The 14919-nt window shown below is 40.2% G+C and overlaps 1 protein-coding gene across 1 annotated transcript in view; it reads right to left on the reverse strand.

The window, feature by feature from the left end:
- RAB1A (RAB1A, member RAS oncogene family) overlaps positions 1–9704 on the reverse strand; it is a 28057-nt gene extending 18353 nt beyond the window's left edge. The window contains exon 1 of the mRNA XM_025469501.3: positions 9365–9704. Within this exon, the coding sequence (XP_025325286.1) occupies positions 9365–9387 (23 nt within the window). The 5' untranslated portion in view covers positions 9388–9704. The remainder of the gene's footprint in view (positions 1–9364) is intronic.
- Between the last annotated feature and the right edge of the window lie 5215 nt (positions 9705–14919).

The raw sequence follows: 14919 nt of genomic DNA on the forward strand, positions 1-14919 counted from the left end.
GTTTACCAGTAGAATCTCAGGCAAAAGTTTAAAAATTACACAACTAACAGTTATAAGTACTATGATCACACTAGTCACAACTCAGAAAGTCTAGTAACACTTAAAATAGTAACATGGTCTGCAGCAAATGTGCCCTCTCCAGCAAAAGAAAAGCAATTCTCTGCTTCTTTAGCTTTACTCACAAAAAGACATCCATGACTTCTAAGACTCCAAATATTCAACAATAGTCATGAGGATAGAAAAACCAAGAATGGATGCAACAATTAACTTCAAGCCTAAAGCAGCTTTAAATATCAACCCAACACAAGACGTGGAGAAAACCAAAGACCATAATATGTAGCTCATAACATGTACTTCATAAAACTTTAACATTTCTAAAAAGACCTAATCATGAATTTTAAAACAAACTGACCACAAAAATGTTAGTCGCCTAATTAACTGGCTCAAAATTTAAATTCCTAGAGTTAACCACACATAGTAAATTAGAAACAGCATACTAGAACTGTGAAATCACAGGCCCTTGAGTTAAAATTCCAATTCTGCTACTTACTCTGAATGCCCTTAGGCAAGCCATTTAAACTCTTCTCTTCCTCTGTTTCCCCATTTGTATAACGGGACACTGTTTCTTCAGAGGATTGAGGAAATAATGTACATACATAAAATTTCTGGCTGGTGGCGACAACTCAAATTGTTAGTTGTTGACCACATCCCATGACTAGCACACCAAGGGTTCTGGAGAATCCTCCTCAGTGCTCTGTCACTCTCCAGCTAAGCCAAACATAAGTAAAACTTTCTGTTAATGACAGAAATCACACCTCTTTTCTCTAAATCTTTCATGCTATTTAGCCATCCTATTCTTTATTTTTTCATCCTATTCTTTAAAAGTATCTATCACAAGATGTAATTTGTGCTAATACTGTGATATTCATTATATTTGTTTGAGGATGAGTAAGCACGTGGGAGCAGAGTCCATGTTTCATAATCAAAACAACAAAAACAAAAAACCTCCCAACTTCTAGCATACTCTTTCCTGGTGACAGAGAAAGGGCTGGATGTTTTCTTTACTGAGCTTTTTTTTCTAAGGTTAAATTAACTCTGTAAGTGTGTGTGTGCGTGCACATGCATGTGTATACACACACATACATGTATGCATTTACGGGAAGATTTTTAAAAATCTGTACTGAAAAAATTGTTAAGGTAAAAAACAGACATAATTGTGTGATTATGTGCAAAAAAAGCTTTAGAATTGAAACTACTTGCCATTTACATATGTTCTAACCTTCTTTATTAGAATATACATGTCAAATAACATCTTCATAGTACTGTACAGTTTACTGTTGAGACTCAGAAGTGAGGTGGTACTAACCATATTTTATGGATAAAGAAACAGGCTCAAAATGCATAAATAGCTTGCAGATGTAAGTGGCAGTCTGAACTTAAACCCAGGGTTATAACTCCAAATGCTATTTTTTTTAATCATATGACATCCTTCAATAATATACTTTATACTCAGATGATAAAAATATCAGTAAGTTAACCTAGAGAAATGAATCAAATCATCTATGAACTAGCACACAGGACCTGACCAAATATAAAGAAAAGTGTGATTCACTGCCTAAATTAATTCAGAACATCTGTGTTAGTAGGGAATAAGTTGAGCTTAGCTCAAAAAGCATGGTAAATTTTAGAGCTCAGACTTCATTAGCTTTAGTAAGTGATGAACTCAACTGCTCTTTATGAAAACAAGTATTAGCTACCAATCTACAAATAAAGCACTAAATAATTATCCACAGTGTGCACAAAGTTGCTTCAAATGTCCTTTTGTAAACCTAGCTATTCAACTTATAAGTTTCATCAAATGCTTAAGACTATAATAAACTTGGCTAGGCATTTATCCTATCTACAGCCACATGGATTCTTTTTTTTTTTTTTAAGATTTTATTTATTTATTTTTTTTTAATTTTTTTTAATTTTTATTTATTTATGATAGTCACAGAGAGAGAGAGAGAGAGAGAGGCAGAGGGAGAAGCAGGCTCCATGCACCGGGAGCCTGATGTGGGATTCGATCCCTGGTCTCCAGGATCGCGCCCTGGGCCAAAGGCAGGCACCAAACCGCTGTGCCACCCAGGGATCCCCAGATTTTATTTATTTATTCATGAGAGACAGAGAATGAAAGACAGACACAGATTCTGAGGTAGTAAAGATACTAGAGATAACCTATTGTTCTTAAATGCTAATGTTCTGTGAACTTATTAGTATGCCTCATTTCAAGGCTCTTAGAAACAATCATATATTAGTAACTTAACAGAAAGGTAGCATTTAAAAAAAAAGAGAACAGAACAGGTCATCAAAATAAAATATGCCCAAAGAAATCTCACATTTTAAAACTAATTAGTAGTTCAGGACCAGATTTTAAATTAAACTGTCAGGGGATCCCTGGGTGGCTCAGCGGTTTGGCGCCTGCCTGTGGCCCAGGGCGCGATCCTGGAATCCCGGGATCAAGTCCCGCGTAGGGCTCCCAGCATGGAGCCTGCTTCTCCCTCCTCCTGTGTCTCTGCCTCTCTCTCTCTCTCTCTGTCTGTCGTGAATAAATAAATAAATAAATCTTTTTAAAATGATTAATTAATTAATTAATTAAACTGTCATATTCAGGGCAGCCTGGGTGGCCCAGCGGTTTAGCGCCGCCTTCAGTCCAGGGCCTGATCCTGGAGACCCAGGATCGAGACCCACATCGGGCTCCCTGCATGGAGCCTGCTTTTCCCTCTGCCTGTGTCTCTGCCTCTCTCTCTCTCTCTCTGTGTCTCATAAATAAATAAAATCTTAAATAAAAATAAACTGTCATATTCAGGTCTTCATGTTTTCAAGAGTAGTAGTAAACATTCTTTTCTGTTTTCAATCTCCTAAATCATTCTTAAGGTTCTTTAACTTAAGGTCCATTAATAGGCTCAGAAAATATTAACAACATACACTTTTACGCAAAATGTTATGAGCATGTATGCACAAGGGGAGCAGGTCCACAGAGTTCATCAAATGCTCCGAGGGGTACATGATCATAATGGGTTAAGAATAATTTCCCTATATACCCAAAGAATACAAGACACTAGTTCAAAGGGATACATGCACCCCTATATTTATAGCAGCATTATTTACAAAAACTAAGGTCCGAAACCAGCCTAAGTGTCATCGACTGACGAATGGCCAAAGAAGATGTAAAATATATATGTTTATATATAATGTAATATTGTTCAGCCATTAAAAAAAGAAAACCTTTGGCATTTGCAACAACATGGATGGAGCTAAAGAGTTAATGCTAAGCAAACTAAGTCAATCAGAGAAAAATACCATATGATTTCATTATATGTGAGATGTAAGAAACAAAGGGAAAAAATAAAAGAGACAAATCAAGAAACAAGTTCTTAATTACAGAAAACTAATGGCTATCAGAGAGGAGGGAAGTGGGGGGATGGATGAAACAGGTGACTGGTATTAAGGAGTAAATTTTTGAGATGAGCACGTGGTGATGTATGGAAGTGTTGGATTACCATATTGTAGACCTGAAACTAATTACACTGTTAACTAACTGGAGTTAAAATAAAAACTTAAAAAAAAAAAAAAAAAAGAGTAACTGCCCTCAATCAAGTTGTTGGGAAAGATCTATAGGCAGAGTGGAAAAGACAAAGAATAATTCCATTTAAGTACTACTGTTATTCATAAGAAATACATTCAGACAAGTTGAATCCATTGCTGTTCCTGGAAAATTTCAATTACATAATTTATTCAATTTCATTTGTAAAGCTCACTAGTTTGAAGCACAGACTACATAAAATGCCCTGTGTAAAGATCTTATGCCAAGTGGCTAGCACACAGAGTAAGGACTCATTAAATAGTAGCTACTATTAAAAAATGGTGTTTCCAAAGAATGGTCCCCTTTGTGAGCAAAGGCACTTCCATGTAACAGGACCTGTCAGAATTAGGAATCCACAAACAGAAGAGTAAACTATCACAATCTTGGATTTAATAAAACAGAGTGTTCTGACCAAATGACCCAACTAGTCACAAAACTAGCAAGAAAAACTTCATTTCCTAGTTCTCCTTTGTACCCCATTTCTTTAATTACTAAAGTCAGTCAACATACCACCACTTGTTCCCTTGCTCCTCAAGACTATTTTTTTTTTTTCAAATATCACCCCACCATTACCCTCTTATATTCTGAAACATTCACAGAGCAGTTCCAAAGAAAAGCCAAGACCTGGGTGTTCTTCCCTAAATTCTATTCTAGACATCAAAGAAGCAATAGCAGCTCCACCTTCTACAGGAAAACAGTGGAATAGAATAGTCCGACTACTCCCCTCTCCCTATAAGATTTAAAAAAAAAAAAAAAAGCAGGCATTTTTTACTAAAAAACTAGAGTTTTTCTTACTAAAAATCTAAAGTTGAATTTACAGTGGTAAGCTGCTAAGCTATATATCTAAAATACCTCATGCACTGGCATCCTATACTCATTTTGGTTTATTTTCATCTTAAAAACCCAAGTATTTTTTAGCAAATCTTAAAAAAAATTCTCAAAAACTTAAAAAAGTATTTTACTTGACCTTAAATATTTTCATGTTAAAGAAAAAGTAGATAATATTAGCAAAAAGAATCTTTTTTTTTTTTAAAGATTTTATTTATTTATTCATGCTAGTCACACAGAGAGAGACAGAGAGGCAGAGACACAGGCAGAGGGAGAAGCAGGCTCCATGCAGGGAACCCGACGTGGGATTCGATCCAGGGTCTCCAGGATCGCGCCCCGGGCCAAAGGCAGGCGCCAAACCGCTGTGCCACCCAGGGATCCCTATTCTTAATTATCAAAAACAAAACTATCACAACTGCAAATAGTAAAACTATCATAAATGTATAGTCAGAAGTTGCCAAGAAAACACACATACACAAAAGATTGCGAATAGGATATGAACATAACAGAATGTTAGTACAAAAAAAAAAAAAGAATGTTAGTACCAAAATTACTAAGATTGCTTGTAGAATAAAAAAAAACAAACTGAAATATCCAAGAAATAAAATTATTTATAAAGCAAAATTCTCCTTAAAAGTCAGAGAGTTGTTAAGAGAACATTTGATTCTGAAGCTCTTCCATCTTCAACATTATTTTTTAAACTTTAAAAATTTTATTTGGAATATGTAAGAAAGAGTCAACAATTCTCATTTTACCTTAATCATGAAAAAAATTTTGTAATGCAAAATTTCCGTTATCTTCCAATGATCTTATAAAATCTATTCATACAAAACTCTTAAGATTCATTCTGTGGAGATTGTATACAGCTCCTAGAAACTTACACTACCTAAAGAATTACGTATGCTGCTTCTCTATAGACATTAAGAAATCATATTGGGAATGGTGAGAATACTGATTATTATTTTTGTTAAACTTTTCTGAATTTTTCAAACCACTACAAACTCCACCAAAAAGTCATCAAAACAACAAAAAGGCAACTTACTTTTAACTGATTTACGCTTCTTTTCTAATGAAAAAAGTTGTAAATAAAAATTATATGAAAGCCAATTAGGACATACTCATTAATGAAATTATACTGACAGATAAAAAAACTGATTAAGTTGCTTTTACATTCAAACTCTTATGTTAAAAGACAGATTAATTCGAAACAATGGCGGCAAAAAAAAAAAAAAAAGTCAAATGTTCCTGGAGTCTGCTATGACAGAAGAGCAAAGTTTAAGAGACTGATTAAATCTTGAGCTATGATCTTAAACATCACTCCAGAGCCATATTAAAAAATAAAAACAAGGCACTTACTATAAAATTTTTCTGCATTAAAGAACTACAGTTGATCCAAGCAGACTACTATAGTCCCTCCTATTGTAAACTGGTATATTCATGTAGGTACACATACTTTATTAACACATTCCTTATAGATGAAGTAGCCAAAATGATTTTCTTGACACTAAAAAATCCACTAAAAGCTAATGGATTAGAAAAAATGTTTCTGGTATGAGAATAATGTTAAGCATTTCCTAGCCAGTGTGCTGAAATAATCACTGCCTGCTTCAATACCTAGCTCATAAAATCAAAATCTGTCTTCAGCTCTCCAGAAAAAAAAAGCTCTGATCTTTTCCATCTACCTTTTCCACTATTCAGATCCACTTCCAGTTGCTTTTTCTTTTTGTTTGTACTTGAAATTCAAACAAGTCATTACCCTTAATTTCTGCCATAAAGGGTTTCATCCAGGGTTATCATTTCTCCTGTATTAGCCACATAACACAGAAAGTAATCAAAGGGACAGCTTAAAATTTAATCTTTGACTGATATATTTCTTATTCTCCTCACTTCCAAACCAAGCTTACAATTTAAAGATCATAAAGTAAAAGCATTCAATAAAAAAGCTACCAAGAGGTAACCCTATGTCGACCAATAAATCTAAAATCCTGTTCCTTCTTAGAGAACCAAACCTCTTCTCTTGTCAAGAACCCACTTTCATTTCCAAAGTCAGCAGCACCCATGAAGCAGATTTTAAATGTTTCTAAAAGGAATAAACTAGTAGATGATAAACCAAAACCAAGGAACATTTAGACTGCACTTTTAAACACTACCTAGAAAAAAATAAAAAATAAAAAAAATAAACACTACCTAGTACACTACTCTTTCCCATCAACATATAATGTGTATGCTATATAATACACATGTATTATAATGTTTAATATGCCTAACATATATGTAGCTATAAATGCTAGGTATTAAGACAACATCATGGAATTATGAAAGGCACTCACCCACTAAAAGTTTTAATTTAAGAAAAAATACAAGGTTTTAAAGTTTAGAACAAGGTATTAAAAGTAAATGGACTTGTATTCAGTAATTAAACTAAGAATTTCTTTCCTTCTTTCTTCTATTTTCCACTAATTACTTTTTGATGGTAACAAACTTCATTAAAGACAAAAAAAAAAAAACCTGCTGAAGTCACATTATTAAAAATCTGCCTGCTGGTTGCCCTTGTGACCTCCTCTAATAAAATACCCATCACCTCCTCTCACTAGTGCTCTTCCAAAGGTTTTTCCAAACTCCTATGTTACTAGTCTAGAATACAAATACAGTAGACCTGATACTGGCATATACTCGGTGGCAAAAAAGTATAATTTCTGGGTTTGATTCTGTTAACGTCATTAATTTAATGGATGTTTGGCACGGTATTTACTGAAGAATTACTATCACTGCCATTTATTAACCATTCTTCCTTCTTCCCCCTTGAAAAATCCTCCTCACTCCCTAGTGCTTCTCTAAATCTGTTAATAATTCTCTTAGGATTCTCTTTTCTATAAAATTTTCCTGAAACCAACTAGCCAACCACAATCCTTCACCCTCCTTTGAAATCTTGTTGCTCCTATCCATCCTGTAAATTTGGAACAAACTAGATCTACTGGTATTTGACATATATAACGGTTTTCTATACTCCATTATAAACTCCTTGAGGGTAAGGATTGTATTCCTAAATCCCAGCACTATTACGATGCCGTACATGGTAATGACATAACACCACCTAGAGTCCTCTTATGTTTTCTTTTACATGCACTTAAATCTCACAACTACCCTGATACGAATAATGACTCCTATTATCCTATTTTACAAAAGGGGAAACAAATTCAGAGGCTAATGTGTCATGGCTCTGTCCAACTAATCGTAAAGATCTACTTATGCTACTTGACATACTTAGCAAATATAAGAAACTCCCTGAACAGAGGAGGTTTACAAGTCTCCGTAAAGTGGTAGATCCATGTACTTTATTGTTGCCAGGAAAACCACCAGATTAGGTACCTCAAGTTCCATTCTCCCTAACTATGCAAAACCCACTTTGTCCTCGGAGCCCTTGATAAAGAAACTAAAAACTGCCGCCGTGGCCAAATGTGGCACCATGAGAACACCAGCCTCAACTTCTGCAAGAACATAAAAATTTTAGTGAAATACCACGGCTTCTGTTTAGTGCAAAAGGGGACATTTCTGCTTCAAACCACTGTTATTACAAAACTTGGAAGTCAGAATGCATTTTGCAAGAGCCATGTGACACACACATGACAGTCAGCTAAACTGATGGGTGGACCTTTAGGGGAAATGTTTAGCAGTAAATGACCAAAGCTGCAAATACATTCACAGCTTTTAAAATACCAATTTTTTCCTTTAAAAAAAAAAATTCCTCCCCCCCCAAGCCTTCTGACGCTGAAGGGGAATACCAATTAAATGTCTGCCAATTATTCGTTAATTTATATAGGTAAACCCAAGGAGGAATTTAAAGGGCCATGAAGGAGAACCCAACGAAGTCTTCCCAAGGAAGGTGAACACCAGTTCCCAGGAAAGGTGCCAGGTGTGTCACATATGCTGCGGGGACTTCTTGAGTGAGCAAGAAAAAGAAATGCATTAATTTTTCATGACACGTCATGGAACCTCACTCCCTATCTTCGAGTATTCAAGCAGGTAATCCAAAACCTACGGATTACATAGAGAGCCCCTTCGTTCTCTCTTTCAATTTGACAGCAGTCTTCCTTTAATCTGATAGTATCAGAAAAAAGAAAAGAAAAAAACGTTCCTACGTCTTAGTTCTCTTTATTCTTTTCCTCGACCTTACACAAGACCAAATGACTTCAGTGCCCTCTAAAAAAAAGAAAAAAAGGAAATCTCACAAATGCTTAGGTTTTTAGGGAGGCAATGGGCCCCGTCGTGACTTCTCGGAAAAAAAACAAAAACAAAAAAAACTCCAGGAAATAACCTAAACCCCCCCCTCCACTAAAAATTTAAAATCTGTTCTCCCCTTCTACTCATTTCCCCGCTCCATCCCACGCAGTCCTGAAAAGCATCCGTGTTACCTGCAACCTGGCCGGGGAGGGGTGAAAGGACGGAGCCAACGAGCTCAAGATTTGCAAGTGGGGCTGGCTTCCCACCGCGACGGTTCTGACAGCTCGGCGGGCGCGGGCGCCGGCCCCGACAGGGCCCTCTAGGGCAGCCCTCCCACCCTAAAAACAAGTCTTCCTTCCAAAGTCACTGCCTGGGCGTGAAGCTACCCCTTCCCACCGCCCCACCCCCCCCTCCGAAGACTGTTCCTCCGCCCTGGCCCGGCATTCAAGGCCTCCAACCTGCCCGGGCGCCCCCCCGTCGGCCCCCCCGGCCCCCCTGACGCCCCCCCCCCCCGGGCCGATCCCTCTTCCGTCAGACAATGGGCCCCGGCTCCCGGCATCTCCGGCCCTACCACCGTCCGCCCGCCCTGGCCGAGGCCCCCGCCTCTGCCTCAGCCCTCCTCGCCTCCCCCCCTTAGGCTTTTCCGGGCTGCCCCACGGCCCCAGCCGACCGGTGCTCTCCTGCACTCACTATTCGGGATTCATGCTGGACATGTCACTGCAGCCGCCGCCGCCGCCACCGCCGCCCTTGCTGCCGCAGCCGCCGCCCCGACTCTCGACGCCACGGGTAATCGAGGGACGGGAACGAGAACGGGCTGTTCCGGGAGAGCAAACGTCTTCCCCTGCTCCGTCCCCTTAGAACACAATCAGCAGCCGCCGCCACTCAGCGATCGCTTCCACCCAAAATGGCCGCCGGCGAACCAGGAAATAGGAAAGCCTTAGACCGAGGGGTCTTTACACGGCCCGGAGGGCGGCCGCACCGCGCGGCACGCCGGGAAAGAGAGTTCCAACGCGGCGGCGGGCGCCGAAGGCCTACGGGGCGGCGCGGCCGCCGCGACTCAGCTTCCCGCCAAGCCCCGCGCCTCCGGCGCAGGCGCACTCGAGCGCTTGTCGCCCGCCCCATGCCCCACTCGCTCACCGCCCCCCCCCGTCTTGCCCCTCCCTGCTCCCCGCCCCGCTGACTCGCTGGCTTAGGACTTCGCTCGGACTCCCCCTAGCGGATTGGCTAAGCCCGAGCGGCCCCGGTGATGTCATCAGTGAGACGTGGCAGCAGGGCGCGTCGGCGCCCCAAGGGGGGAGGGGGAGGGGAGGGACGGAGGGCGGCGCCGGCCGCGGACAGAGGATGGGGCGGGGGCGGGGGCTGCGGGCGCTGCGGGGGGGGGGGGGGGGTGCAGCGGCGACCGCGGGGCGCTGGAGGGCGGGGCCGCGGGGGAAATGCGGGCTGCAGGTCGCGCCTGGCCAGTGGTTTGCTGAGAGCTCGAGCTCCCAGCTGGTCCCAGGACGGAGGAGGAATTGAGGGGCCCCTACTGGGAACCTCGGGGGTCCGGAGAGCGCGGAGCTCGGTGGTGTTCCCCAGCCGGCCGGCCCCGCTGGGTCAGGTCCCCGTGCAAGGCCACGGTCCCGCGCTGGCCGCACACGGTGCCGTCTCCTTGGTCGCATTGCCCCCCGGCTCCCCGTGCAGCCCGGCTCCGACCACCCGGCCCGGCGACGACGGGAGCCTCGGCCTCCTCTCTGCCCCCGCCGCTGGCCGACGCAGCCGGATTATCTCCCCGAAACCGCGCTGCATCCCGAGCCCACCACCGTTTTGCGGGGGCCGCGCCTCTCCGTGGCCGCGGTGCAGCCCAGAGTCGGCCCGAAATTCAGGGTCTTCCCGCCCTGGTCCCAGGCTTCAAGCCGAACTGTAATTTTAGCTACTCAAGGCGGAGCTGCTCTGCAAGACTGAAGAATGATAAGCGAGGGGAAGGTGCAACTAACGCATCGCTGCACGGTGCCTAGAGACTCCGGGAACGGCATTCACAACATTTCTGAGACCCGATTGATAGTCGTAACTCTTCTTTTAATCAGCTCAGGAATTTAAACCTCCAGTAAACTTTAACACATTATCTTGGGTTGTCTAACTGCAGAGGGCATAGTGTAATAGGTTGTCCAAAGTTTATCTTCCAACTTGCGCTAAGAACCAAGAAAATTGCCTCCTCTGCGAGCGGTTGCAAAAGCACTTTAAATTCTCATGACACCAAAATATGGAAAGAAGGGAGCGATGATTCCCCGCTTTACTAAACGATGTGCTCCTTAACCCCCAAATTCTACCCTGCGCCTTAGCTGACAACCTCATCCAACAGGGCACTAGAGTTCCTTCGCATCCTGTCGGGGTCTTCTCACACCAAGAGAAGCACCCTGAATGGATGGATGATGAAAGAAAAGAAGAGAGAAAGAAAAGAAAGAAGAAAGGGAGGAAGGAAAGAAAGAAAGAAAAGAAAAGAAAATGTTTATTCCTCTGGAAAAGAAAATGTTTATTCTTCTGGACGAAAGAAAGAAAGGGAGAAAGAAAGAGAAAGAAGGAAGGAAGGAAGGAAGGAGGAAGGAAGGAAAGGAGAGAGAAAGAAGAAAAGAAAAAAGAAAAAAGAAAAGAAAAGAAAGAAAAGAAAAAATGTTTATTCCTCTGGAAAAGAAAATGTTTACTCTTCTGGAAGAAAGAAAAGAAAGAAAGAAAGAAAGAAAGAAAGAAAGAAAGAAAGAAAGAAAGAAAGAAAGAAAGAAAGAAAGAAAGAAAGAAAGGAGAAAGAAAGAAGGAAGGAAAGAAAAAGGAAAGAAAGAAAAGAAAGAAGGAAGGAAAAAGGAAAGAAAGAAAGAAAAGAAAAGAAAATGTTTATTCCTCTGGAAAAGAAAATGTTTATTCCTCTGGACTCGAAAGAAAGAAAGAAAAGAAGGAAAGAAAGAGAAAGAAAAGAAAAGAAAATGTTTATTCCTCTGAAAAAGAAAATGTTTATTCTTCTGGAAGAAAGAAGGAAAGAAAGAAAGGAAGGAAGGAAGGAAGGAAGGAGGAAGGAAAGAAAGGGAGAAAGAGAAAGAAAAAGGAAGGAAGGAAGGAAGAAGGAAAGAGAGAAAGAAAGAAAAGAAAAGAAAAGAAAATGTTTATTCCTCTGGAAAAGAAAATGTTTACTCTTCTGGACGAAAGAAAGAAAGAGAAAGAAGGAAAGAAAGAAAAGAAAGAAGGAAGGAAGGAAAAAGGAAAGAAAGAAAAGAAAAGAAAATGTTTATTCCTCTGGAAAAGAAAATGTTTATTCCTCTGGACTCTTGTCCCTTCTCACTTATTGTGATTTCACAGAAGAAAAACTGAAAAATCTCCAAAGAACTTACCCTGAACTAAAAATAGTTTTTAACTTTGTCCCTCCCCTTAGGAGGTCCACCCCTAAACTTCCTTTATCTATTTCCTTTCCCAAAAAAGAGAGTTACCTCCTAATTACTTTTAACTTCAGTGAGAAAGTAGTTGTAAGAATTAAAGAAAACTGTACAAACTGTATATAACACCGTGACTTTGGGGCACTTAACATTACCTTTCTCCTTCCCTTAACTCCCCTGGAGGTTTTCAGGGCCTGGGCTATATATATCAAGAACAGAGCATCTCATAGGTTAGTCATGCTGGTGTGATACATGAGGGGATCAGAGGCAGCTCTCGCCTGGGAGTGGTGGGTGGTCATTTCCTGCCTTATGTCCTTTACATTAAGGTTTCCTTCCCAAACTTGAATGTCAGTTTTGCTGATTCACACGTCAATATATTTTATGTTTAGGTGTTTAAGAGTAACTGCTTTTGTAGTTCAGATTAATAACTCAGAAAAATTCACTAAACTAGCATGGGACTCTGTTGGCTGCCCCATTGCTGAATCAGAATTCACCTTAGACTATTTGTCCATTTATTCCTTGGCTCATTCTTTTCTTCCTTCCTTTTTTTTTTTCTTTCTTTCCTTTCTTCTGGCCTTCCTTTCTGCCTATTCTGCCTTTTTCTCATTTATCAAATATTTATGACCTGGCATGTAATAAGTACATTTGGAACAAACGTGAATGATTAGAGCTCTCTGCCTGCAAGGAGATTACATACAACCCAGTGAGAGAAAGACGGGTACACAAACGAGGCCTATAGGGGAAAATGCAAAAATACATTTAAATGACATGAGGTGTGTGGGACCAAAATTAGACCAATGATTGCCAGGAATAGGAATGGGAGGAGGGAAGTGTCTACAAAGAGATACAAGGGAATTTTTTGGTCTCACTAAAATATCACTTCATTGTAATGATAGTTAATTATTCAACTATATGTTTTGCTTGGCAAAACTCAGAGAACAATACACCTGAAAGGGGTCGATTTTGCTGTGTATTAATTATACCTCAATTATGAACCTGACTTTCAAAAAATGATATAAGCTGGAAATACAGAGGAAGGAAACAACTCACACTATTAGGAAAGCTTTCATGAAGGAGGTGATATTTGAATTAGGCACTGAAAAAAAATAGTGGTCATTGGCAGAAATGGGGAAGAGGGAGCTGTATAACCCAGAATGACAAAATAATGTGAGCATAATCCTTGAAGTGTGAAGATACACATGTGTTTAAGGAATAAAGACCATAGGTTCCGTGGTAGATAAGGTAGGAGATGTTTAGGTTAAGGTAAGGTGGTGGGGTGGGGCGCAAATGCCTTCTAAGGAGTTTTAGTTTTGTTCAGTAGGTTGAGTAGGTGGTGGAGAGAGCCAAGAAAAGTTCTGAGAAGGAAAGTGAGGTGATCAGCTCAGTGATTGATTGATTGATTCAGTCGATGTTTTAAAAAGAGCATTTTGCAGTTCTTTGGAGACTAGAGGTAGGGAGATTAGTTAAAAGGTAATTAGATTCATTTAGGCAAGAGACCATATGTCCTGATCTAGGATAGTTGCATCCAGAATGGAAAGGAGGGAAGATTCCAGAGAGAAGGATGTAGAACTTAAAGGTGTGGAGGAGGGAAGGAACCTAAAGTGACCCAGAGACCTTCAGTTTACCTGCCAGCATGGACACCAAGGCCCCAGTTAAAGTCCGAGAACTGAGGGAAAGGCCATGGAAAGGGGTACAGGTGGAAGATTGGCAGTGCTATGCAGTTTGAGGGCAGAGTTAAAGCTGCCCTGGTATAGAAGTAGTAGGACGTCTGGAAATTGTACTCTTTCTGAGTCAGCACACACACACACACACACACACACACACACACAAGACTGTCAAAGACAAAACCAGAAAACCCTAAAGACTCCACCAAAAAACTACTAGAACTGATGAATGAATTCAGTAAAGTTGCAGGATCCAAAATCAATCTACAGAAAAATATTGCATTCCTATACACCAACAATGAAGCAGTAGAAAGTAAAATTAGGAAAACAATCCCATTTATGATTGCAGCAAAAACAATAAAATATCTAGGAATAAACTTAACCAAAGAGATGAAAGATCTATACTCTGAAAGCTGTAAAATGCTGATGAATGAAATTCAAGACAACACAAAGAAATGTAAAGACATTCCATGCTCATGGGTTAGAAGAACAAATATTGTTAAAATGTCCATACTACCCAAAGCAACCTGCAGATTTAGTGCAATCCCTATTAAAATACCGACAGCATTTTTCACATAACTAAAACAATCCTAAAATTTGTATGAAACCACACACACACAAAAAAAACCTGAATAGCCAAAGCAATCTTGAAAAAGAAAAACAAAGATGGAGGTATCACAATTCCAGACTTCAAGTTACATGATAAAGCTGTAGTAAATTTTTAAAAGACGTTATTTTTAAGTAATCTTTACATTTAACATGGGGCTTGAACACACAACCCTGAGATCAACAATTGCATACTGTCTGACTGAGCCAACACGTTGTCCCACGAAGTAGTAGTAATTAAAACAGTATAGTTCTGGCATAAAAATAAACACATAAATCAATGGAACAGAATAGAAAACCCAGAAAGAAGCCTACAATTATACGGTCAATTAATCTTCAACAAAGGAGGAATGAATATGCAATTGGAAAAAGAGTCTCTTCAGAAATGTCGTTGGGAAAACTGGACAGTAACATACAAAAAAATGAAATTGGACCACTCTCTTTCACCATACACAAAAATAAACTCAAAATGGATCAAGAAACCTAAGTGTGAGAACTGAAACTATAAAAATCCTAGAGGAGAGCACAGGCAGTAATTTCTCTGACATTGGATGTAAGCAACATTTTTCTGGATATG

The sequence above is a fragment of the Canis lupus genome, chromosome 10 (assembly GCF_003254725.2).
Source record: "Canis lupus dingo isolate Sandy chromosome 10, ASM325472v2, whole genome shotgun sequence".
Classification (NCBI taxonomy): Eukaryota; Metazoa; Chordata; class Mammalia; order Carnivora; family Canidae; genus Canis; species Canis lupus.